Raw genomic sequence first — 25,968 nt, forward strand, 5'->3', positions numbered from 1 at the left:
GGGAGATGTGGCCAATATCTTCTCTCCCGACATAGATAATTTAATATCTTGAAAACAATATATATCATGATATGTAACCCGGTTTCCAAAAAAGTAAGAACACTGTCCAAAAGGTAAAATAAAACAGAATGCGACCATTTGCTAATCCTTTCATGAGGGCTGTGACAAAAAGTCAGTACCTGACCAGGCGGCAACCTCCGGGTCTGAGCAGGGAGGCAAACAAGGAAGTGCCTTAAGCTGCATTCTACCAAAAATTCCAGCAGGGGGCGCTAAGTTTGGCTGCAGAAAGATTCCTGTCCATTCATTTCGATGCAAAATGACAAAACTTCTCACTTGATTCATTACCTCAGAATTTTTTTTTAGGACAACACTATGGTCTCAATCACTTGTAAAAAAAACGCATTGAAGTCCCAGCCCTATTAAAAACATGACAAAACATGATTCTTAATGGTAGAAATAGCCCCTGTAGTGGGTTTCATGGCCATATGATTTGAAAAGTTTGGATGACTCGTGATGATCGTCCATTGTGATGTTTTCACGGTGGATATATTGCCCAACCCTATAGCATTACCACACATGAAATTTGTTGGGAGGACAAAAGATTTTTAAATAAGAAGACAGAGAGCAAAGTTTTCAGATTCTACAATCCGGATTTGATTGCCGAGCACACATGTAGATCCAATGTTTGCCTGACTTGGCTTTTCAATAATGCTTGGTGCCTTTATAGATTCATAACATTCATTGTGGGCACAACTCCTGCGTAGCTTCAAGTGCAGGGAAGTCATAGCAACAACAAGAATGGTGAAAAGCAGAGAATAGCGAGGCTCAACATGCAGGAGACAAATCCCATTAAAGACACTGGTGAATATCTTTCAGAGGGTTACTTTCACAAGCTTATGCTTTTAAATAAACGTTAAGAGGTGAAATTATTCTTTTGGTACTGTAAAACTGAGTTCAAATCCACATCGACACTCAACAGTTTGCATTGAGGTTCTACTTTCCTCAAGACATGGGAGTGCAGAGGAGAGAGAAAATCCTCTAACCCTGTTGTGCGGCTGCACTGCGTAGGCTGCCAGGGTCTTTTACTCAGGCTTCCAATAATATTGGTTAATTGCTAGATTTCTCTAGCTTCTCTCAACTTGCATCACGAGTAGGCGTGGAAGAGTTTACAGCAGGGGTATATTGCTGCTGACAGAATACAGTGTTCTCATTCTCTCTCTCTCTCTTAATTGTCATTCCCTGCTCACAGGCACATTTCTCTGGCAGATTCCCTTGAGAGAGGTTTCCCCAGAATCTACGTAAAAGGATTCCTTCCCACGCCATGGTCTTAGGAACATCTCATTTTCATCCTCCCGCGCCTTGCTCATGCACACACACACTCCCTCTCACCCTGGCATTGTGTCCTCGTGTCTCCCTGTTCTCTCACTCTCATGTTTTCATTTTCTTTTTCTTTTTTTTCTCTCTCCACTTTTTAACTTCTCTGGGCTTCTCTCTACTCCCCCCCCCCCTCATATCTTATAGATCCTCCGTGGGAGGCAGCATCTCCTTCACACTGCAGGCGTGGGCCCTTACTCTGACAAATGACATGCCGGGCCCACCAGCTTTGCGTGGGGGGAGAAAAGCTTTAAGTTAAGAAGGAGGAATGGATTTGATTGGATGGTGAAACTCAGGGGCTGTATCTTGGCGAGCAGCATTTGATCGGGCTCAGACGAGAAGTGAGAAACGCAGGGAGAGCTGCGATACTATATCACACCTACAGTATGTTTTAAGAAATAATGACCACAAACCAAACACTGCTCAAAATGGTCAAGCTGTCAGCTGCGACAATAAAAATGTATGGTAAATTTATGGTATAAACATTTGCCTGGACGGCTTATAACATAAGCTTTGACTAGTGTTTTGGTCTTGTTGATGCTTTTCAATAAATCACTTACGAGTGTTCCTTGGCTAACTGCTGGGCCAGAGAAATGGCTGTAGGATCTCGGTCCAAGGCCAGGACTGTCACTTCAGGAACCATATTCAGTATTGCTCTGGTATGACCACCACCTCCAAATGTCATGTCCAGGACCACCTACATGCGAGAAAGCAAGAAAACAACACATTCTGCTCACACCAGGAGTCCATATACACAATTAATCACCATCATTTGATCATCAGAAGAGTTTTCTGACTCTTAGTTTAGGGTAGTATGAATAGCCAAAAGCCCACAGCTGAACACGTCCATGATAATCAACTGAAGCCGTGTCAACCTGTGGGGGGAAACTTTGTATGCTGAACAAAATGTCCTATTTTATTAAGCAGGAACACACCGGTCCGACTGTCGGGCGTCGGGGACAGTCGGACGACGTCGGGTACGCGTCTGTTTGGTGTGTTCATCTGCGTCGGGGAAGCGCGGAAGCTGTCGGGCCTCGTCAGGCCAGATTTGACACGCTCAATCTGGGAGCGAGTGGACTCGTCGGATCCTCTGATTGGCTGTGTGCTAGCTATGGGCGGATCTGATTGGCGGTGCTCTAGCGAATCAGCGCGGTGTGCGGGAGGGGCGGAAGTGACAAGAGTAAACATAAACACATGCAGCGGGAGAGACAACTACATTTTGCTTTGTTTTTTGCATCGTTTTTAAAAATACACTGCAAGCCATGGCTACGTGGACTGAAGCGCTGGAGGAGCAGCTGGTGGCGCTGGTGGAAGAGAGACCACCGTTATTTGACATAACGCTACAGTGTTAAAAAAAAAAAGAAATCACAGTAAGTGGTTATTTTTTTATTTGCTTCAATCCATTTGTATTCCTATTTATACTGTTATACACTGCAAATTACTTGGTTCTTACCAAGATAAAAAAAAAAAAAGAAGAAATCTTGTCAAGTGAAAATATCTGTCCATGCAGCAAGATCATTTCCTTCAGATTAAGTGTTTTTATCTGTTTTTAGACACCTCTTTTTTGCAGTGTACATGCATTTGAGCATGAAATAAGTTAGGTTACTGCACTGTAAACATATTTAAAAGTGCACTGTCCTATATGTGGCTCTGTGGTAGTGTTGATGAAAAATTGTGGCCCCCTCCAGCATTTAAGTTGCCCATCCCTGACTTATAACATAGTTAAATTTAGGAATGAACTTTGGTGTGGTGGTAGGTAGAATGAGTAACCAAAACAAGCTTTTAACCTCGGTGAAACACTGGATAGAATTCCTTAATATATATACAAATTGATAAAGACGTTTGTTTTTGGAAGTTGCAATATAACATTTTGAGTTCACATGTGTTTTTACATTATTCTGCCCAATAGCTATACATCTTGTATGAGAAGCAAAGAGAAAGGTTAAAGTTATTTTTATGTTGTTATTTTATTCTGCCCTGTGACAGATTTATCGTGAGAAAAGTTCATCCAAAAGAAAAGAAGAAGTGGCACAAAATGAACATGACAGAACCAGCACCTGTTTCATCATTATTTAAATTATCTAGAACGTCTTGCAAGTTGTGGGAAATATTGACTACTCCCTTGTTTTATTTTGAAGTTTGTTTCTGTCCGCCAACTGAACCATTATTTATTCTGCCCTTCAGGAACCAAAAAAAACAAACAAATCATTGTTGAGTTTTCCTTTCACATCCCTTCCTGACTGTGACAACGTTTGGCTCAACTTTTCTTACTTATGAAAACTTTCTTTGTTCCCAATCTTGCAATGTGCTGTTCTGGCTCATTACAGGAAAGCAAACACACAATGTGACTGGTCAGTTAGACAGAGCCGGATAGATCTTATCTTGTGATCTCGTTAGCTCACTCGCTCGTTAGTGAAGGTGTTTTTTATTTCAAGTGTAGCGGGGAACCACCTTTATGCTGCAAGACGCGCTGAAACTGGAAAAGGCAAGAAAACACCTGAACTTGTAGTAGAATCAGACCTCCTTCTGCTCCTTCTGCAGCTCTCCTCCTCCCCTCTCTGCTGGGAACGTTTGCTTGACTGTTTTCAAAATGTGTCCCGGTCACGAACCTTCTTGTTTTATAGCTAAACAGCACACTAAGATATGCTTTCTAAAACATTTGAGGCGAGGAATTTGTAACGCATTAACAGAATCTTGATTCATATTTGGTCAGCGCTGCCTAGTTTAACTGCAGCTCACAAGCTAACATGATAAACAGCTGCACTGTAATAAAAATTAAAGAAAAAATCTGTTTAATTTACGGTAAAATATCGGCAGCTGTGGTTGCCAGAACTTCACTGTACTATCAGCAAAAACTAATTTATACCGAATAATTCCATTACTTTTAGGATAATTGTGTCATCATGGTATTTCTCCATTCATTTTACATGAAAATGTTATATTTTTACAGCAAAACTGTGTGTTTTCTACAGTTTATGACAGTAAATCTAAGGTTTTAGGCTATTCTTTGATTTACAGTCATTAACAGTATCTACTACAGTGATGTACAATTAATTTTACAACCTATTTCTGATGCAATTTGACAATGTTTTACTGCAATTTCTACAAACATTTTTTACAGTGTGCATTTGAGACTACTCCGCTCTGATTGGTTGTTTATCAACATGCAATACTATTGTCTAATTCCATCTTAACCCATTTAGGCCTAAAACGCCAGGAAAAAATACCTGGAAAACCTCTGGGCGATTGTAAAATAACCCCCTAAAACCTGAAGTTTTTCTGGAAATTCAACAGAAGTGTCAACACTTCCTACTAAATAATAGATTCAGCCTCTGTAGCAGATAGAAAAGAAATTCAAAAAGTATTTGAGAGCTTATACCTGTGGCTTTCATGAGAAGTTGAGTTTATCTGTCAAAACTTTCAATAAAGTGTTTTGTTTTTTTAAATCAACGTGTTGCATTGTGACACTCCCACATGTATTCTGATGCATTTCATTGGCCAAGAGATCGAAAATAGGTGGAAAAAACTACAAATACTACAAAACGACGTATACGATTTCCCGGCTTAAATGGTAGAAAAACGCAACAGCGCCCCTGGTTTTAATGGTAGAAATGCGGTAATGTTTTCCCGGCTTAAATGGGTTAATGCACTTTGGACAAGCAATGTATAAAAACACCTCTAATCACTTTTTTTTCCATTAAAAAGTTCTCCGAACATAGTTTTGTAAAAGACAACTCTAAACGAAAAGACCTGATCCTAAAATTTGCTTCCCTGTGTGTGTGTGTGTGTGTGTGTGTGTGTGTGTGTGTTTTATTTTAGTTCTCATGGTATCCACACGAGCACAAAGCGAGTTGTTGGTGTTTTAGTGTCCCTACACTTTCGGAAACCACATCTGTTCCTGCTGTGAGGTCACTTTGCTGTCAGTCTGAAGATTTCCCAACAAAACAAGGCTGTAACTAACAGTTTTCATTATCAATGAATCTGCCGACTATTTTTTGGGTCTATAAAATGCCAGACAGTAGTGAGAAAAGTCTATCCCAGTTCCTTGAAATCCAAGGTGGCCTCTAAAAATGTCTTGTTTGGTCACTCCAAAACCAAAGATATCCAGTTTAAAATTATATAAAACTATAGAATAAATAAACTAAACCCAACAATCACGGCATAATGCCTACAATATAAGAAAACTATTTTAACCCTCTATGGTACGCATTATGCTGCCAGTTAGGGAAAAAAATGTTTGGAGTGTTTTTTTGTCTTAAAATAAACTAAATAACCATAATCTGAATACATTTTATAATTCTTTTTTTGTTTGTTTTTGTTTCTGGGGTTTGTTGCTCATAGAAAACTTTGTACCATAATGGTGCACAAGTGAAAAAGAAAGTTTTTTAAATTAATTTTAACATCAGTTATTTAATAAACAAGTGTAAAAGATTCAGTAGCTTCATCAGGGTGCACTACATAACATTATAAATTTGATAACATTATAAAAATAACTTTTTTAACCGGTTTCTTGTCTGAATGTTGCCTGTAGGCAACATTGTACCATTGAACCAATGACCCATTGAAATGAATGTCTTGAACAGTGTAAGTGCATGAAACAATCAAAAATGAAGGTTTATTCGCCTATCAGTAGGAAATAATTTTTTTCCAGATGGAAAAGGGCCAGGAAATGACCCTTGAAATGAAAAAAAAAAAAAAAATTGGCACAAAATGGCAAAGCTGTTTCCTTTGAAACAGTCTGCAAAATAGAGTTTCAATATGGCCTCCTGGAGGTCATATGACAAATTTAAGCATTTCTATTGGTTCCCTATACTCTTCCCTCTTTTTTAAAGTATCGCATCACTCAAAAAGATGTATTGTAGAATTTTGACAGGCCAAAAATGGGTATCTTGCCTGAGGACAACACCGTACCATACACTGAAAAAAATTGGAGTGACATTTACTTAAAAAAAGCTAGGCAAGTTTTTCCACGAAGTCAGTGTTTGTAATTTTTAATTGTTTTTAAATGTTTCTAAGTAATATTTATTTAATAGAACCACTTTTTTAGAAAATGAAAATACACAAGTAAATTGCAGATTCACTGATGTCCCTTAATTACATTTTACTTGGAAATATCAACTTATTAAGCCAATGAACTGATTCAGTGAATATAACTTGGAATGAATGACTCGATTTACATACAAAACTGAGGACAAATAATAACAAATAATCACTAAGTAATGCACTACATGAAAACCTGATATTTTAAAGTAAAAGCACTGAATTCATATTTCTTTGTAGAATTTATATAGATGATTGAAATACCCAAATACCCAATTCAGTGGGTTAATTAATCACTCTCCAACCAGTAGATACGACTGGCTGAGTGTCACTTCACCTGGAACTTTTGCACTTTGCACCCCAGACAGAATTGTTCCACTGTCCGTCATTTCTCTACTTCTGATAAGCAGTGATGCGCAAGGCTTATAGAAAACTAATCTAAACTCTGATGGTGTCATTCTACAGCCATTACATTGTGCAATCAACATTTACTTCATAATGATGACTTAAAGCAAATAACTTGTCTACTGCATTCACATACATGTTGTGGGAATAACTACTTCAGAATATTCTTGTATTTGATGTCAGTGTGTTTTTAAGCCTTTGTTAACTGTTAAACACCATTAAAAAAATCAGATTATGAGAGAGGGGGATTGAAAAAATGTCCAATAACCTGCCAACCACTCTGCCACAGCAGCTTTGCTGTTCATCAGATAGCTGTAAACTCAGCTGTATCCATGGATTAACACTTGCAAAGCAGAAAACATCTATCCGGGCGTATTTCCATCCATTTCTCCTGCCTGCCACGGCTGCCCTGCACTGACTGAACAGTCTGAATTTGTTTGAATAATTGGTTGGATTATGCTTTACTTTTTTATTTTTTTAAATTCCTGCTCTGTGATTTATTATAATGTCAGCAAATGGTGGGGAACAGATGTAAAATGACAGAAAAGGAAATGCCAGCTATTCCCCACAAAAACATTAAACATGTCGATCGATAGTGACGTTGAAGGTGGGGTGTGTGCGTGCATGTGTGAGGGAAGAAGTGATCAATGGCGGTTCCCTCTCCTTTCCAGCGCACAGCAGCAGATGGGGAGGGGGTGTGGGCTAGTGGGATGAGTCACACGCATAATGAACTTGCCTGTTGTGCTATTCAATACAAAAAAGGAAAAGGAAAACAGAAACACAAACAGCAAAGTAGGCTGGCTTTTATCGAAACAGTCGACACATGCAACCAGGAGACAAACTAGTCCTCTGCTGGAGTGTGCAGCACTTGTCACAACAATGTTCTGTCACATCTTGAGGAAGCTGTGGCCAAAAGAACAAAGGTAAAGCTTGTTTGTTTCACCGGTGCAAATGACAGAGCAGGACTGATGCTCTTTGAGAAAGGTTGGTTGGAAATATAAATACTGTAGTATCATTCACATATCTATCACTGCTGCACTGAGCACAGACGCCATCCGTCTTTATGAGCTTTAATACAAGTTTTATCCCTTTTACTCACTTGCACACACATGCACACACCCAATAAACTGAGCTGAAAATTAAGTGCATGCAACCGAAAATGGAGAATTGGATGTTTACAAGGTCATTTATAAGGTAATATGAAAATGTAGTTCCCTCACCCTGAGGGGAAATAAGCTCCTTCAAAAGCTCTGAATGCTGTTGTGAAAATCTTTCCTCTTTTTCAAAAAGCCTGCTGCTTCTGCCACCAGATGGACAAAACAACTTCTTGAAAGGATTTGGTGATAATGGGTTTGGCATTTGCGATGATGATTGACACCAAACTTGGGAGTGAGTCATTCACATTGATATTTCATACAGAGGAGTGTCAGCGAGGCTCTCACCTAGACTAGGCCCCGCTCGAAAAAGCAGCAGATTGGAATTGAGCCAAAACACAACGCGGGTCATCTAAGTCTCTACACGCAGAGATGAAACTAAAAGTAATTACTGTAGTCTGTGTTTTGCACTCAGTTTAGGGTGTGTAATATCTGCCTTTCCCAGCAGAGGGAATAGGAGAGTTAGGAGTGGTCCGAGTGGTGCAGTCCAACATTGAAGCTGCAAGGTGCTATAATGCAGGACACTTCAGCAGTCACCCCACAGCATTCTTAATGAGAGCTTTTCTTCCCAAAAAGAAAAAGGTAAACACATTAAACACCCTCATTTAGTGTGATAAATCAAACTCACAGGTAAGAGCGTCAATTTGGAGAGATTTTATGAACATATATGATGCGGGGAAAGTCTGATACTTGCATTAATGAGAATTTGCACACAGAATACAGCTCATATAGCAGTAAATAATATCCTGACCATGTGGAAAAAGGGGCCTCATCTCAAGTCTTCTTATGGTTGAATTCATTAGGAAAAGGGGAACAGGAACCTGAGAGAAGGCTGAGTACTCACCTAAATCCTACTTGTGACTCCCCAGCCCAGGTCAGTTACAGTGGGGGATCTAAAATGTCATTGAGGGGAGTTTTTACAGATCTTGTTACACTAACACACAGACCATTAGGGAGACAGATACACAGGTACAGGATCGCTTTTCTTGTCGCGTCCGTTGCCATGGCAAGAGTGGAGGTAACCGGTTTGCATTTCTTTCTCTGTCACACAAAGTTCATGGTGAGATACAAGTGCGCACAAATTTTTTAGCCGGTTTGCGGCATGAGAGCACGGTATGAATAGATGCCGGTGGGCGGTTATGATTATGGGAATAATGATGGTTTTATCGACTGCAGAGAGTAGTGAAGTGGCTACATAACGAGCCGTTGCTTTTGTGCACTTGACTCTGGACATAAATCTCACGCTTAAAACTGCTGCTGGCCTCAAACTACAATAAAAAAATAAAATAAAATTAGTGTTAAACCCCCATGTGACAGCTTCCGCATTTGTCTGATTTAAACTTTTCTTTTGAAAGGCTGTAAATGAGTTTTTCCTCTCTCTGTTTTATTTAAACGATTGTGATAGGTTTTGTATATTAGTCTGGCAGGTAGGAGGTGGAGGTGGAGGTGGAGGTGGGGGTGGGGGTGGGGGTGGGGGTGGGGTGCACAAAACAGATGGCCAGTGAGAGCAGACAAACTCAAAAGGCATGAAAGCTTCCCGCAATTACTCTGTCAGGAGATTATGTTGATGGTGATCAGTGATGTCTGAGATGCACGCGGCCTTTTGACTCGCCTATCTAAATTTAAAGTTTACTAAACATACTACCTGTGTGTCTGAGGGTAAGCAGTGAGTGAACGAGTGATACAGGAGCACAAAAATGTTGACAAAACTCTTTGCCAGAGGGCTGCTTCCAAATGCCTCTCTGTATGTTAAGATAATCTCTCTTTTGTCAAAGGAATGCTGCAGAATTACAACAAATACTTTCATTCCTCATCTATTCAGGGCTGTTTGCACTCTTTCGGCATGAGTTTAAATAAAAGGCACTCGAAGGAGGTATTTGAGCTAGTTAAGACAGGACACACGCAGGAAAAAAAATGCATTAGCTCATTTGCTTCCCAAAACAGCCATATGAAGTTTGTAGGTCAAATGAATAAGTGAGAATCAACAACTCCTATTGGAGGCACTTAGAGGCCGCAAGGAAAAAGGCCAGACTTTTTCAAAATGTGTCACCACATATGGGTGAGACTTAAAAAATATTTTACTAATACTTTTTTCAAGTGTCCCCTGCTGTGTATGCTAATGAGAAACAGAAATTAATTATGGGAATTTTGTGAAGGACCCAGCTGTTGCAGAACTTTGTCGGAGCTCAAATAAGGATCATTAAGTCGTGATGTTTTTCCAGTGGTAAGAGCTTCAGTTTTTTTTGCAAAAAGTTAAAAAAAAGGGACAGTTTTTGTGTGTGGCCTTAAGAAGTAAAAACTGCAAAATGACAAAAATTCCAGCACTAGGGGAAAGCTCTCTGATGGCTCCGTGCCTGCCTCCTGTAAGGGGGTGAGGTTGTTTAGTTGTGAGAGTGAAAAAAGTGATCAAACAATAGATTTACTAATGTCTAATATTGAAAATTTTAGATAAAAAGGTCTGTGATAAGCAACCAGTTCTCACTCTAAACTCACCCAATACTGATGCTTGGCCAGTACCCTTCATTGTCAGATAAAAAATGGACAAGGCAGCCTTTATGTTGTTATATTACCCGTATATAAACTAATATTCTACGTCAACTTATTCGCCAATGTAACTACGCTCAGTAGTCATGTAAAGAAGTAGGTTTTTCCTAACTAAATCCTTTGCTTCCTACACTTAACGGTTCATTTTGAGCCTCTATGCATGTGAGCAGAAACTTGCATGCCGTCTCTGACACGTCCAGAACTACATGGGTAACATGGGTAACTAGAGCATCTGTATCTGAGGCTGACCGAGTGTCTGTGTGTGTTGGAACAAAGATTCCACTATAAGGACGGCAATGTGTGGTATTAGCCATGTCATGAACACTAATGAGCAGATTATTGCCGTAAAATGTGGTGCAGATATTCATGGTCCCCAAAAGAAAAGCTCTAATTTGGTGAACGTTATCTTGCTAATTGTAAGTTACATATGATTAACTGTGTGCTGTGAGCAAATGGGGGAAATTGAGAGTAAAATAAAAGTTTTTTTCACACTTGTTGCATCTGGACTGGAAACTATCTGCTGCTTTTAAAGGGGCTGAAGGGAGATGATCTGATGAAATGTTATTGAAGCCAGACACATCCACCTACAAATAATGTGTTTATTCAACTTTTTGTCTTTTCATTTATTTATTTTTAAGATGCACTGTGCCGTTTCTTTGGTCACCCCAGTTGCAGAATCCAGTTAGCTGCACCCATTGGCCTGTGTCCAAATGCACAGCATTGGAGCCTATTGCATTTTTAATGAGATCAGAGAGTAAACAATTGATATTTCTTTACATATGTTGTTTGTCAGTGTCAGTCACTGCACTGTTTCTGTTCGCCTTTTTTAAACAAGCAGGCTGGGTCACACTGTTTGTCTTGCTGGAGATGCTCCCCCAGCTGCCAACATGTATGCACATGTATAGACTGACAAAAGTTAACACTGCTGGGGATCAAACGAAATCTAATGAAGGCATGATGCTGCAAACAGGGCTACTATGTAAATCCTGCCGACATGTTCACACACATTTCTGAGACATCCACAATTTGCAGCTAATGACTCATTGAACGATTCATGCTCCCAAGATGACACCAGACCCAAAGGGATGTTTTCAATTGCTTATTTTGTCCTGCCAATTAAAATAAATGTATCCCACTTAAAATTAAATGCGACTATTAAAAGCCACGTGAGATCATTGTGATTATTAAATGATCACATCCGTCATCGTTGGTGATTAGTCAGCACCAATTTTTATCCGATTGATCATAAAACACTGCTGACATCATTTTGTAAAGAAAGCAACGGTGATTTGCAACCGCAAGAAGAGCATCTTCCCCCTGAGGAAGAAGAAGTGACTCAAGAGCTGTAGACTAACACAGACTGGTAGTAAATGTGTATCATATTCACAGAAAAAATGGGACAGTGTAGCTTTCAGTGGCAGCCATGGACACTCAAAGTGAAGACCACTGAGTAAAACCCAACATTAAACTTTTAGTGATCATAACTTCTAAGAAAAATATCTCCAGTTTTTAAGTGTTGGACTTTCTTCACCGGCTGTCATTTAAACCTCTGAAGTCCAGGAGATTTTGGTTCAAATTTTTCAACTTCCTATGCATTCGTTTCTGTCTCTGTTTAGCATCTTAGATTTAGCATCAGTCAGATTTTTAATTTTATTTTAATTAACAAAGTATAAAGCTGCCAGGAACCCAAACTACTAAGGTTTCTATGGAAATGTACCTTTTTTATTTTATTTTTTACCATTTATACACACAAAAACAGCAGAAAAAATAATAAAGAATAAAACTACAAAACAGTGTATTTGCATGTAAATTAAAAATAGTAATAGTTTTCATTGTAGAAATAAAATTCACATTTTAAAAACGGTCTAGAAACATCAATGTCACACTGAAAGCTCCTATGATTGCACTTTCAACTGGTTTTCTCAGCTTGTCTACATATGATATATAAATAAAGTTACTACTGTAAATAAAACATGTGCATTTTCAATAAATAGATGGACTCCAGAGGATTAAAGGGGGAAACTGTTGACAAAGTAACACTGGGCATTCTTGAGTCTACTATTCCGTGTTTTGTCTATTTACTGGAGACATCCCTTTTTTGGATTGGCTTCAACAGGACATAGGCTATTGGTCTACAGAAGTGTGTGCTCTCAGTGAAGCGCAAGGCAGAGGACATACTGGAAAACTATCTAAACAATTTCAGGAAGCTGTCTACTCCGTTTGTCACTGTGTCTCCCAACACCATATATAGCAAATTTCAGGCACAATCTGGGCTGTTATGAAACACATAGGCAGGGTTAAGTTTCTTTATGTCCCTTCTGGTGTCACCTTGCTTTAACTCTTTGATGCACAACATGGGTCTAAAGTGACCCGACTAAGTTTTTATATTCTATATCTTTGCAATAAATTAATTTCATCATTCAGTATTGCAGGTTTTCCCTCAAATAACTTGTTTTTGATTGTCATACATCCTAATTTTTTGTTTTCATTTCTTACTTTTTGAATAAAAAGCCTTTTTTTATTACTACGCTTCAATACACAAGGTCATTTTTGACCCATGTTGTTCATCAAAGGGTCACCAATTCACCATTCACCAAAATCTCACAAAGAAGACACAAATATTAACTATACTATTTTGTTAAATTGGTGGGGTTTTTTTCCAATGGAAATTATTATTTGGTGGCTCTAATAAGTCTCAAATGTTAAAATATGTGATTTTCCAATGTAATCTGGTGGTTCTAAAAACACTTTTAAAGTTAAACCTTAAAAATAAGACAAACATATCTACACATGTACTCAAATTGTTAATTTAGTGTATCACTTTTTGTATCACTATGCTTCTAATGCACAAGGTAATTGTGTGTAAACTTGATGTAATAATACAAAACCTTTTTTTCTTCATAAAGTATGAAAGGAAAAATAGATATAATGATCTGTTGTATGTATGTGTGTATATTCAAACACACAGCCAGCATGAAATAACATGGGAAATAAATGTGGGTCATTTTTGACCCATGATGTGCATTAGAAGGTGTTTATATGTTGTGCATCAAAGGGTTAAGCTCAAGAAAAATTAATAAACGGTCATAAAGCCATGGACATAGAGCGGCTTATTTACTGAATTTGTGGATTGTTTGGGTAAATCAAAAGTGTTCAAACATATGACAGTTGTCGCAGTAAAATATCATTTAGGTCTATGTAAGCTGCACAAAGTAACTCTGGGATGTGAAATATGTCAACAGTCAGTTAAATCAAGCATCCTGCTTGTGAGTATGAATGCATTACATTACTACAGTATGAAAGGATAAATAACCAGGGGATGCAACTGAAATAAACCGAATTTAATTTGGAAAAAAAAGAAGCAGCAGAACACTTGAATAAATAACCAATTTAAACACCTTGCACATGTGGAAAAACAAGAGAAAAGATACATTTTAATTGGATGCAAGCAAAGGTAGCCCATTTGAAACTGTTATAGCTATATGTATATATTTTTAAGCTGTATTAACAAGGTTTTTTCTCTTGTGCTTGTATTTGACCAATAAGGGCATGTACAGAGACTCTGGTTAATGAGGCGGTATCTGCGTGGAGGCCCCAGGATGAGAGTAGACTACAGTGAACTGAAAACTTAATTAATTTAAAAAAATAATATTATGGTGAGCACTGAAAAAGGTTCAAGACCATAAATGAATCAGGTGGATGATTTTTAACATTTTGTACATAACTGTGCCATGATCGCTGTCCAAGGTGCTGATCCTGGGACAGCCAGGGATGTAGGAGCTGTCAGAGGATACTCAACATTGCCCCTGAGGTTAGCTAAACTGGTGACTAAAAAAGGTTTTGCCTGTAGGTGTGAATGTATCACTTTGCATTGTGGGAAAGAGCACCGCAACAGAAATACCGCTCACCTTGAACGTACTGGGGTGGCGGAAGGAATCTCACAGAAACATGTCAAGAAAACATTACATCAAACTATGGTTTGTTACCATAGATACCGCCAGAGGAGGAGCTATATGTTTTGTCATTTTGTGGGTGAACTTAATCATTCCCAAACAACACAACAAGACAAATTAAATTAATTACCGTATTTCCTCAATTTAAAGCCGGGCCCCTATTAATGACCGGCCTCATTTAGTAACCGGGTGTGAAAACAATTTTTAGTAAATAAAAGCCGGCCTCTTTTACAAGCCGGGTGTCTTACCAGTGTTATGTCAAAGTCTGTTCCCCCGTCGATATGTGTCCCCCTTACCTTAACCTGCACCAACCTGACCCCTGACCCCAACCAGTCCTCCTTTAAGTTGCTTAACATGACCCCAAGTTTACCTTAACCCCAAACAGTTCTCTCTACAAGGCTTAACCTTAAACTTAAATCCTAACTCCAACCCAGAGGTGATGCTACGGAGAACACCATTCAGGAAACATTATTTGACGGGGTAACAGATTTCAACACAGCACCTGAATTTCGCCACATGAGTTAGTACTGTAGGTAAATATCATTGTTTCTCCCGCTGTCCTAGTCATTCTCTGTAAAGTCGAGCCCTTTACAAACGTTCTTCTGGGCTTTTTAGTAGTTTAGACATTTAACAGACATTTAAAATTAACATTCAGCGTGTGTACTCTGCTACCTTGGAGCAGAGGAAACACAAACTAGGATGTTGGACGATATTGAGATGCCAGTATGTAAACACATAGCTTGATAATAGCGTTAGTCCCGCCCACAGCAGTCATTGGATCAAATGCTGTTTTAACTGAGACCAATCAGTCAATACCATGGAGGTGGTGGATGCAAAGGTCTGCATCCAGACAAATTCAGTTCATTGTATAAAGGTGCATGCCAACAGGAAAATATTGTCAATTTGTACACATCTGTCATCGTCTGTCCATTTGTTATAAATGGACAGAGATCTGTCATCGGTATTGAAACTTTGTCTAGATTTCTGGTTTGGAATCAGTCCACAAAAGCAGCACTGCCACACCAAAAGTACATGCTGGTGTTACCAACTAAAATGTTAGTGGAATCAGTCAAGGGTTTAGAGCCTCGATAATGTATCACTTTATCACTATTTAGGGTCAGAGTCGCTGAAGTAGGATGCCAAGCTAGAAGCCCTAATGACTCCTAATTTAATGGATTGTTGGTTGGTTATTTATCTTACCAGAATGATTGCATTTAAAACTATTGCTTTAACTCCCTTGCAGGCTCTAGATTGTGTAGTTTGAGTGTGAATATCACCCTGTAGCATGTAGGTGGACGTGAAGATAGACAATGTTATCCAAGCCCCTGGAGTTCTTCCTAGATGTTATCAGTGCCATGAAAAACACCAGAGCCTTCCTAGCACAATATTTTCCATAATGTGTTACTCAATTTTGGAGTGATCTCGCATCAAAAGAATTTGTACTGACATCAGTGACGGTGACGACAACCGTGCAGAGTTTAATCTGGAATGATCTACTCGTGCTCGGCGCCATCAAAACACAAAATGTGCACTGTAGCTGACGATAACTGGAAAAAATTACTGTTATCCAGTGAAAACGATCTCGCTCTTCTACCACAAGACTATTCTATCACCAATGGACAAACACAGTAAAAAAAGAAAAGAAAAGAAAAAGAACAACAAAATCACAAAACCAACCTAAATAAATACAACAATAATAAATAAGAACTTTAACACATTAAATAACATTAAAATTAAACTAGACACAAACATCGAACATAATTACCACATAAAACATACAGTATAACAGTAAACTTGATAACCTAAGAGAAAATAATAAAGTTAAATGGCAGCCTTCCACTTCAATAAACCTTTCCCACCTTTCCAAATACCGTCCATCATCACCATTCCTATTAGCAATATATCCTTCCAAACAAAATAGCGTTTAATAAGCATCTTAAATTGATTAATGTTCAAAGAATCTGCATTGACAGCTTTAAAAATAAATCTTTTCCCCCACAAGATAATTAAATTAATAATATAACTGCTTGTCTCTGTAACATCACCTAGTATAACAGGAAATAAATCACATTCAAAACTCAACTTCATTGCAGTACCAACATGGTCTCACAGCAATCCGTGAAATAGCCACGGATTTGCTTAACTCAAAATTTGCCAAATTTGAGTGATACCTTGGCTATTCCACAGAATCACTCAAATTTGTCAAATGTACATTCACTGAGTGAATATTTAGAAAATAAAACATATTTCTCACTACAAATGTAATCAAAATCCATTTTTCTGCAGAAACTAAGTCAAAATATTGATTTTTTCCACTAAAAATGAGATAACTGTCCGCCATGTTTTTTGTTCTGACCGCCGGGACCTTAAAAGTCACGTGACTTGGAACAAACCAATAGGAAAAAATATCCATGGAATAGCCACAGGATATAACTGTCATTAACTTGCATTGTAGAGAAATCCATGTCAGTTTCACGGAAATTTGAGTGATTCCGTGGCTATTCCACAGATTTTGAGTTAAGGAAATCCGTGGCTATTTCACGGATTCCTGTGAGACCAGGTTCTGCAGTACACATCCTCTGAACCTCCTTCCAAAAGACAGAGACAACACGACAATACCAGAAAAGATGTATTGTTGATTCAGGTTCCATTGAACAAAAACGACACCCATCCGACTCAACAATACCCCAAATTTTAAGCATTTTCCTAGTAGATAAAAAATTATAAATAATCTTTAACTGAAAGGATCTTAAAAATGTGTCTACTGTCTACTCCACAATTCTTTTTCGGATTTCATGTTTCTTTGAAGCCTGAACTTTATGGACTATGGAACTGAATGGTTTTGAAACGACGAGTCTGCTGATATATTGTGAACACTGCAATATAACTTCCCCTCGCTCTATTCACCTCAAGTCAAACACCACAACATCCTCAACCCCCACTTTCAGATAATTCATATCAGCTCTGTCTTTGTTCTATGCTTACATTTGTTATATTTCTCAATAAAAATCTGACTGCAAAGAGGAGAACCCCGGTCCCTGTCCTCCTCTACATAAAGCTCATAAAGCCCATGTCAGGCATCCGCCCACTTCGAGGAGTCCTGAGACTGGCTCTTACACCGCGGTGGTGCTGAGGAGATCCCTGGAGAAACGGGGATAGCAGGCACTTGTTTCTTCTCTGAAACTATGAGCCAATAACTCAATATTTACTGTACGTGGGCAATCCAAGGCAACGATTAGTCTTTCTGCCGCTTTATAGGCTGCTTGCATTTTGAAAAAGTAATCTGAAAGTAATTACATTTAAAAAATGATGAATTCATCTAGCTCCTGTGAGAACTATTTTGATTCATTATAAGACTTGTTTCTGTTAAAAATTAAAATATAGTTCAATGTGCATAAAGTAGTGACTTTAAAACGTATTATGGAGCATTAGAAAATATCTCCATGTGTTTTTCGGTTTAATTTGGGGCCACTGCAAGACCGAAACATCCTAGTTGCAGAGGATTATCATGTGCACTCTAAGGTAATGACATTATCGAGCAACAATCTATGTGTCAAAATGATGTGAATATGGCATTTTTATTTACCTTGCAAGTTCTAAACCTTTGCAAATAAAGTGATTTACAGGGGATGGTGAAGCAATGTGGGGATCTGATTTGGAGGCAATGAGTGACAGCTGGGAAAGAACTGATTGGACACTGAAAGAAATGGAAAGGGAGGGACCTCTACTGTGTGCATGAGTCATCACTCTCCACCCCCACCCCCCCAGCCAAACTGTCTGTTTTTGTCTTGCAGGTTGGAGATTTACTGAGCTACATTTTCCCTGCTGGAAAGATTCATTTCCGCATAAAACTGAATGCAGACTTTAACAAGCAAATTACTGTGAGTAACATCATGAGTCAAATTAACAGGGGCATTACAGCAAACACCCAGTGACTGTTAAAAAGAAACCCTAAATATAAATATATGTGTTTAATTATAACAATGTCGGTGTTTAATATTAATGTTTATTATAACAGCATTAAGGAGGTGCTGAGTCTGCTTAAATGCTAAGATACATTTTCAACATGTTCCCATATCAGCTTGTTTGGCCTAAACTATAAGGATTTAATACCTTAAACTTTATGAAAAATTACAACTATTTATTCCACAAAACACTTCTTCTGTATACTCAGCATCCTGGCTCCAGGATACACAACATCAGCACAGACTACTGCCTCACTTCTGTGCTCCGTAGCTGCGGGAGACGGTCTCCGTGATAATCAAATTAATGTTTCCCACAGTCTAGCAGGTTAGTTTGGGGTTGAAAATCGGGGCAAGAGGGTTACGGTGTGTGAAATCCTCCTCATTACCGTGATTAGTCCAGTCAAATCACAATTGTCACATTTGAGCTCATGTTTAAATATCCAAGGGGAACATATTAAAGCATTTAACATTTTCTTTAACAAACTCAGACATTATTACTTAATTCTATTAGTTATAAGCCAAAGAGAAGCACTGGTGAACACACTGCTGCAGTATTAAAGTCCTCCTCCACTCAAAAAGCTGCTTTGCTTATTGTTTCCTCTCGTGGATGTTTGAGCTTTACTGTGCAGAATGACGTACGCTGTGCAGTTTGACTGGTGAAGGCTGTTCGTCTGCTGAAGAGAGAGCAGAGACGTTGAACAGGAGAGCATATGAACATGATAATGTGAAATCACAAGCAGTGTGGAAGCCACTTGCCAATTGTCCAATAATCAACTAACACAAGTGTGATGTAGAAATATGTATCCTATAAGTAGGAGACATCTTTTGTCCGGATATAAGCACATTCATAGATTCAGCAAGTAAGTCATTTTAAGAATTTTTAACTTTTTTTGCTGAAAAATATACCAGATACAATATATTAATTAGTATTATCTTAAAACATGCCTGGAGGGGATCTTTAAAAAGACCATTCCACTCCCACACATTACAAATATATACTCTTGATGATGGTCTGACGCTGGCCAGGAAGTTGCTCGCACTATGCAAGTGGACAAAAATAAGAGGAGGTGCAACATTTTGCCGCCCTGTACATCACACTACCTCTAGCTTTGGAACTAAGTGTTAACATAGGCTGTTTTAAGCAGGTCGAAGTACCAATTCTGTATCAAGAGGCCCATCTCAACTGGAATTAGAAAGGTCTTGTTTCCAGTTTTTTTTCTTACCTCATATGAGGATATTCTGACATGCCTACAAATGTGTTGTCGCTAAAATACAAAATATAGACTGCTAACTTCCAGTGGACAGGAAACGCCACAAACTGTGACAGAAATGCCAAAAGGCTATTTCTTTGTTTTAACAGGAAATAAGAATTAAGGTCAAATATGATGCAGTGGATCTATTCAAAATGATTACATGCTTCATTGCTCTTCCTCACTGCGCTGAAAGATTTCTCTTCAGTGTGACACTACTGTCAATACAGTCTGCCAAGGAAACAATGCAAACTATATAAAGCCGGAGAGAAAGCAGAAGTGAAACTGAAAGGAGGGGGTGGAATCATCTAACTATATTCACAAAATGTAAAGAAGCATCAGGAAAGAAATGGCTTCCTCTCCTGAAGGTGAATTTCATGGTACTAAAGGAAGACAAAAGAAGAACAGGGCCAAGTCCATTAGGGAGTGCAAAGAAGAGTCAAGCTAAATGAAGGCTTCGTGGTAATAGGGAGAAGACTTCTAGAGGCGTTTAAGAAGATGCTTCCAGTAGTTTACAAGCTGGGTTGACAATACAATATGAAATGAAAGGAAGTAGGGAATGGGGCGGGGGCAGTGGAGGTGGCTTGGGGGAGGGTGTGGGCTCTGAGGGAAGCTTCGTAGTGCAGCGATATGCACTGATTTTTTGATAAAGTTGCCCTGGGCCTTTCCATGACTGGTATTATCATCAGTACACCATGTTTTGTACTTACAGTACCTGTTAAAAAGAGGTGGAGGCGCCTACACGAATTATTTTTCACTTTGTAAAGAGATGGTCATTCGTGCTGCATTCATGTGGTGTGGGAACAATTGGAAAAATGTGTTTCTGATCGTATTTCATGGCTCGCCTGATGCATTTTCTTCTTTGTCATGCAAATACCGGAAACACCTATTAGTTAAATGCTCTGAGCATTAAAATAAAACATCTTTTTTTGTATGGTCCATGTCCAAGTCAAAAAAACAACTTCCAAACTCAAGAAATTGGAGCATTTGAGGAGCATGTTAATGCAGCATTGGCCTTGGTGGAGGGCTGCGCTCTCCAAGTGCATTTCTAGTTTGGGTTCGTGTTGTCTTTACTGATTGCCTCCATGTCAATAATGCTCCCGTTCACCCCTACAAAGCCTTCAACAAATCACATGATTTGGGCAGCAATTCATAGGCTATCACATTATTAACCTCCAACAAATTGAAATCATCCCATAGTCCATCAATCGTATTGTCGATCCCTGAGCTAACTGCAGTTTTCAAAGTTGGAAATGACCAACGGAAAGACTTTGAGCTGCCACACGAACAAACGACCATCAGCCGGCCCCGAGCTTTCGATCCCTGGCATCAGTCTTTTTAGCCTTTGGGGGGTAGTGGTCAGTCTCAGGAGCCTGAGGCTGCCTGGAGGGTGCATAAGCTTGTGTGTGAGGGCTGCCTCTCTGCAGGATGCTGCTGATACAGTGAGGCTGAAATTTACTACATCTGGGGATGCTGCCAGTATGCATATATATATATATATACGTATATACACATACTCACAGAGACACCATTATACACACATACAGTACAATATATATAGCCCTATACATATACATGCATCTGCCCCATCTAAGTAATAAGATAGATATAAGAACCAGTTCACTTAATATTCAATACACATTTCCCTATATCATTTTGGTCCAAAAAAAAGGGAGTACGATGAAGTAAAAAATACTTTTCTATGCCTATTTTTTTTCAGGTACTCATCAGCAAGAGGTGAAGGCGCTGTGAACCACATCTGGTTAATAAAGCATGAAGTTCAAGAGTGGTGTACTGAGCAGCAGAAGATAAGGCCAGACACATGAGACTTCATGTTAGAATAAATGCAATGGTCCTTAGAAAGTTTGTCCCTCAAATGCTTGAGAAAGAGGAGTATTGTGGCATTTTTGTTTTCGAGAATAGTGAATCAGATTTTGAGGAGATTTATTTTAAGCAATACAAAATCCGCTAACCCAAGCAAGGACACTCCGGTTAAACTGTGGAGGTAGACATCGTGTAGGAACAGTGAGAAGGAAGCAAGGAAATTTCTGCAAGTGGTTTAGGTCAGTAGTGTCATGTAGTGTCGAGCGGACATGCTCTTCCCTGCCAAATTAGTCAGGAAACAGAGCAGGCAAGGAGTGGGAGCACTCCAGCTGAGAACAACAGCACTTCATCTGGATGCTGCTGGGAATGTAGATAATGTTGGTTACACAGATAAGGTCACTGCAACTGACTTTTATCAGAAAAGGTGCAACAGCAGTTTAATAAAGATCATTAGGATTCAGGAACACATGCTGGGAAAGACCAGTAAGAGAAATCACACCTGTTTCAAATTGCATTTGCTTTAAATTGGCCAGAACACCAACAGGTTTATAACATTTTTTTACAACTGTAAAGTCAACGTCAATCATTTTCTCCTTTGTGTCGACAATCGGGTAAAGAGTAGAATCACCCCGTTTGCTTGTATTCGACTGGACAATGCAGCACCTCGCCTGATGACATTGCATTGCATTGTGTCAAAAGTTGAACCAGGGGCCCATTTCACCACATGTGCAAGCTACAATTTACAACATGAGATCATTTCCTTTTGCTAATTTTGACCTGTCTCAATCTTGGAAACAAATGCCATACATGCAGTTCACGAGCAGGTGAGAGTCCTGCAGGACTCGCAAATGTGTCTGCAATTTGAGATCAACAATCATTCCTTTTTGTGCTATGAGCCACACCTTTGATGACATTGCACAAAAAAGCCAGTCTGTGTTGGCTGCTGTTTTCAGATCAGGATAGTTTCATTTACATCACTGCTTCCACATACATCACCACATATTTCTAGTGTTTACAATATAGCAGCCTGGTTGTAGCGCTCAGAAGTTTGGCTGGGCTTCACATTCACTGTTCCTTCACATTTCATGGACAAAATTTAAAAACTTTTCCATGGCTTCTGAAGGACCAATAATCAAATTCCCATGACCGTCCACAACCTATGAGTACATAATGAAAATGAAACAGCTTTTTATAGTTATACAAGTCTGGCATAGACTTTCAAACATGATGGAAAACAAACCAATTGTAATAGTGCATTTGATAATAAAGTCATTTCTGGATGCAAGTCCGAAAAAATAAATATGTAACCGACATACTACATATTATTTCATGGCACTCGAATGACCGAAAAAATGGTCATAAGAGAGCCATGAAATATTAAATGTTCACTTGCCCGGCATTATTCAAATATATCACATTTAAACATAATTTCTTCTAGCCAGCTTGCATACTGAGCCAGAATGTGCAGAGAAAATTAAGAAACGTATGTGATCGTAAGCCTAATGTTGTCGTGCATCATATTATGTTTAACAGCTACAGATCATAAATTTGGCCTTATGTTACATTACGTTGAAGGTTATGCATGCCGATAACAAATAACTTAAATAATTGGACAAATTCCATGACTTTTCCAAAAATGTCAAGGATTTAATTCATCCCAAGACTTTTCCAGGCCTAGAAAATGAGATTTTGAACTTCCAATAGTTTTCCAGGTTTTTCCATGACCATGGGAACCCTGCACTACATTTAGTGTTCAGTGATAGTGCAAAATGTCATGTAAGAGATGAAGCAGGTCGATGAACCTTAATTGAGTGCAAAGTGTGAAATATTTGTCTGGTGCATGGTGATATACATTTGTTCTTTAATCTTCTTTTTAGCTGTTTTATAAAATGTCCACATATTTGTGATAGGTCACCCCTTCTTCTGGTCTAATTCAGCAGAAAATAAAGATATCTTTTGCTTTCAGCACATTTCCATAGTCTAATAGAAGAACTGGAACAATTTGTTAAAAAAAAAAAAAAAATCAACCAGAAAAATATAAATGAATGTCACAACAACAGGAACAGTGATAAACTGTAAATAGACTTAATGACAAATGCTTTGTTATATAATTATCCTGAACATATTTAAAAGAAAGACCACTGAGATAATGCAGTTGGACCTCACACAAACGACGATTGAAGATGTGTTGCAGGAATGAGTCATCTAAATCCAGCTGTCCACAGGGCATGTATCTGATTAGCATACCCACACTCACACACCAGGAACAAATGTAAATATTGCAATAAAACCTGCTGTAATAGTATCAATTCAGCATCGAGGATGGGTTCCAGTTTATTTTTACTAAGTTCAGCAATATTGGATGCATGTGAGTATGGAGTTATACAATTTTAATAATTGTTATTAAAGCTACATGCAAATATAACTTGCAGTAATTGATGTTCTCTCCTCCAGTTTACCCCACTGTTATTTGATGTTATGTGCATGCATCAGTTGTAAAGAGATTGCACACACACACACACACACACACACACACACACACACACACACACACACACACACACACACAATGTTGCTATTGCAAATTCAATCAAACATTAATAAAGCACCACAAAGTATTTACTTTTAGGGGAGTATTTAAGCTTTATTGGACAATATACTGTACTGTTCGCTCTGAGATATAGAGCTTTGTATGCAATGTAGCAACATTGGAAAGGTGCACTGAAAAAATTGGAGTAACATTTACTTAAAAAAAAGCTAGGCAAGTTTTTCCTCATAGAAAGTGATTGTAATCTTTACTCAGGCTGTTTCTAAGTAATATTTATTTAATAGAACCACTTTTTTAAATGAAAATACACAAGTAAACTGCAGGTTCACTTATGTCCCTTAATTACATTTTACTTGGAAATATCAAATAATTAAGCCAATGAACTGGTTTACATACAAAACTGAGGACACATAATAACAAACAATCACTAAGTAATGCACTACATGAGAAACTGCTATTTTAAAGTAAAAGCACTGAATTTGTATTTCTTTGTAGAATTTATATAGATGATTGAAATATTAATTACAGGGCCAAAATAATCTTTTTTTCAGTGTGAGAAGATATAGTTTGGAGGGTTGGAGGGAGTTTTACTTGCTATGATAGACACAATATGCTCAGGTCAGCGCAAGACGGTTTGCTTTATTTGTTTAAGTTGTTGTTCAAGTGAACCCGAAGCTGAAGAATGTGTAAGACGAAAGGGCTAAAACAACTCTACAAGACGGCGCGGTGAAGCACCCACAAAGGGGTTGTCTGCTCAGCAAGGCTGAACGATTTGGCGCTCTGTAGACTGAGGCACCCCATTTGGCTAATGAAGTCCCAGACTGTCTTCACACCACACCCCCACCCACCGCTCCACTATGAAATGTTCTACTCATGAAAGTAATGAGGCAGGGAGGGAGAAAGACTCTTCTGGCCACTGATAACCTCAGACTAAACTTGCAACCTTACGAGACAAGGGCCTAATATCTGGCCGTCAATCAGCCCCAGCATCCCTGGCTGGAGTGTTTAATTACAAGGATCAATTATTTACCAGCCTCCTCTTTCACTACTCAGTGCTCCCAAAAAAGGAGTGTAAAGAAAAAAAAAGAAAAAAGAAAAAACATTAAAGACCCAGAAGAAGTTGTGGAGGCATATGTAGTATACTGAAAATAATAAGTTGCTTGTCCAGATGATAGGGATGTTTATTCTGTGCATTATATATGACGGATGAGTTTATCTGCACCTTTTTAAAGGATTACTGTAAAACAACTTCTACGTGTGCTGTCAAAATAATGTAAATAAAATGGCCTTCTTAAGCATGTATAACTTTCTACAATTAAAAAAAAAATCACATTTAGTACCTACAAAAACACAACTGAATATCTACTGTTGCAATACCTAATATAATACCTACAACTGAAATTAAAAATTAGAATAACTTATGGGACATTCATAAAATGCACATGTTCATTTACAACAGCAACAGAACTACAACACATGTTGTAGGAAACACTGACTAAGAAACTGTGTAAAAATGTTTTATATGAATAAACAAATCTTAATTTAAAAAGTTTCACAGTTTCACACATTTATTTGCAAAAACAAAACATGCAAATGTTCAGGGTTGCTGAAATACTGTGCCTCCCTGTACTTTTTTTTTTTTTTCACTTCTAAAGCCATTTCTTGACATCAGCTGCAAGGCCCAAACAGCAACTGCAAGGCTTTTAACTAATTTGAAGAGACAAGATCATATTACCCCTTTGCTTGTATTCACAACAGCGCTTCACCTGGCTGGTGCTGGCAATATAAGCTATAACACAAATGTTGCTCACAATAAAAGGAACTTTTATCTGAAATAGTGTACGTTTCAAATGCTGAAGCCCATAAAATGACAATCAGAGAGAAAGAATATATCGACATATTTAAATGTCC

At 38.5% G+C, this 25,968-nt stretch overlaps 1 protein-coding gene across 2 annotated transcripts in view; it reads right to left on the reverse strand.

Annotated features, from left to right (window-relative positions):
* mettl15 (methyltransferase 15, mitochondrial 12S rRNA N4-cytidine) overlaps positions 1-25,968 on the reverse strand; it is a 64,368-nt gene that overhangs the window by 26,609 nt on the left and 11,791 nt on the right. For both annotated transcript variants that reach the window (XM_059359936.1, XM_059359926.1), the window contains exon 3: positions 1,935-2,071. In XM_059359936.1, the coding sequence (XP_059215919.1) occupies positions 1,935-2,071 (137 nt within the window). The remainder of the gene's footprint in view (positions 1-1,934; positions 2,072-25,968) is intronic.

The sequence above is a fragment of the Centropristis striata genome, chromosome 2 (genome assembly GCF_030273125.1).
Source record: "Centropristis striata isolate RG_2023a ecotype Rhode Island chromosome 2, C.striata_1.0, whole genome shotgun sequence".
NCBI lineage: Eukaryota > Metazoa > Chordata > Actinopteri > Perciformes > Serranidae > Centropristis > Centropristis striata.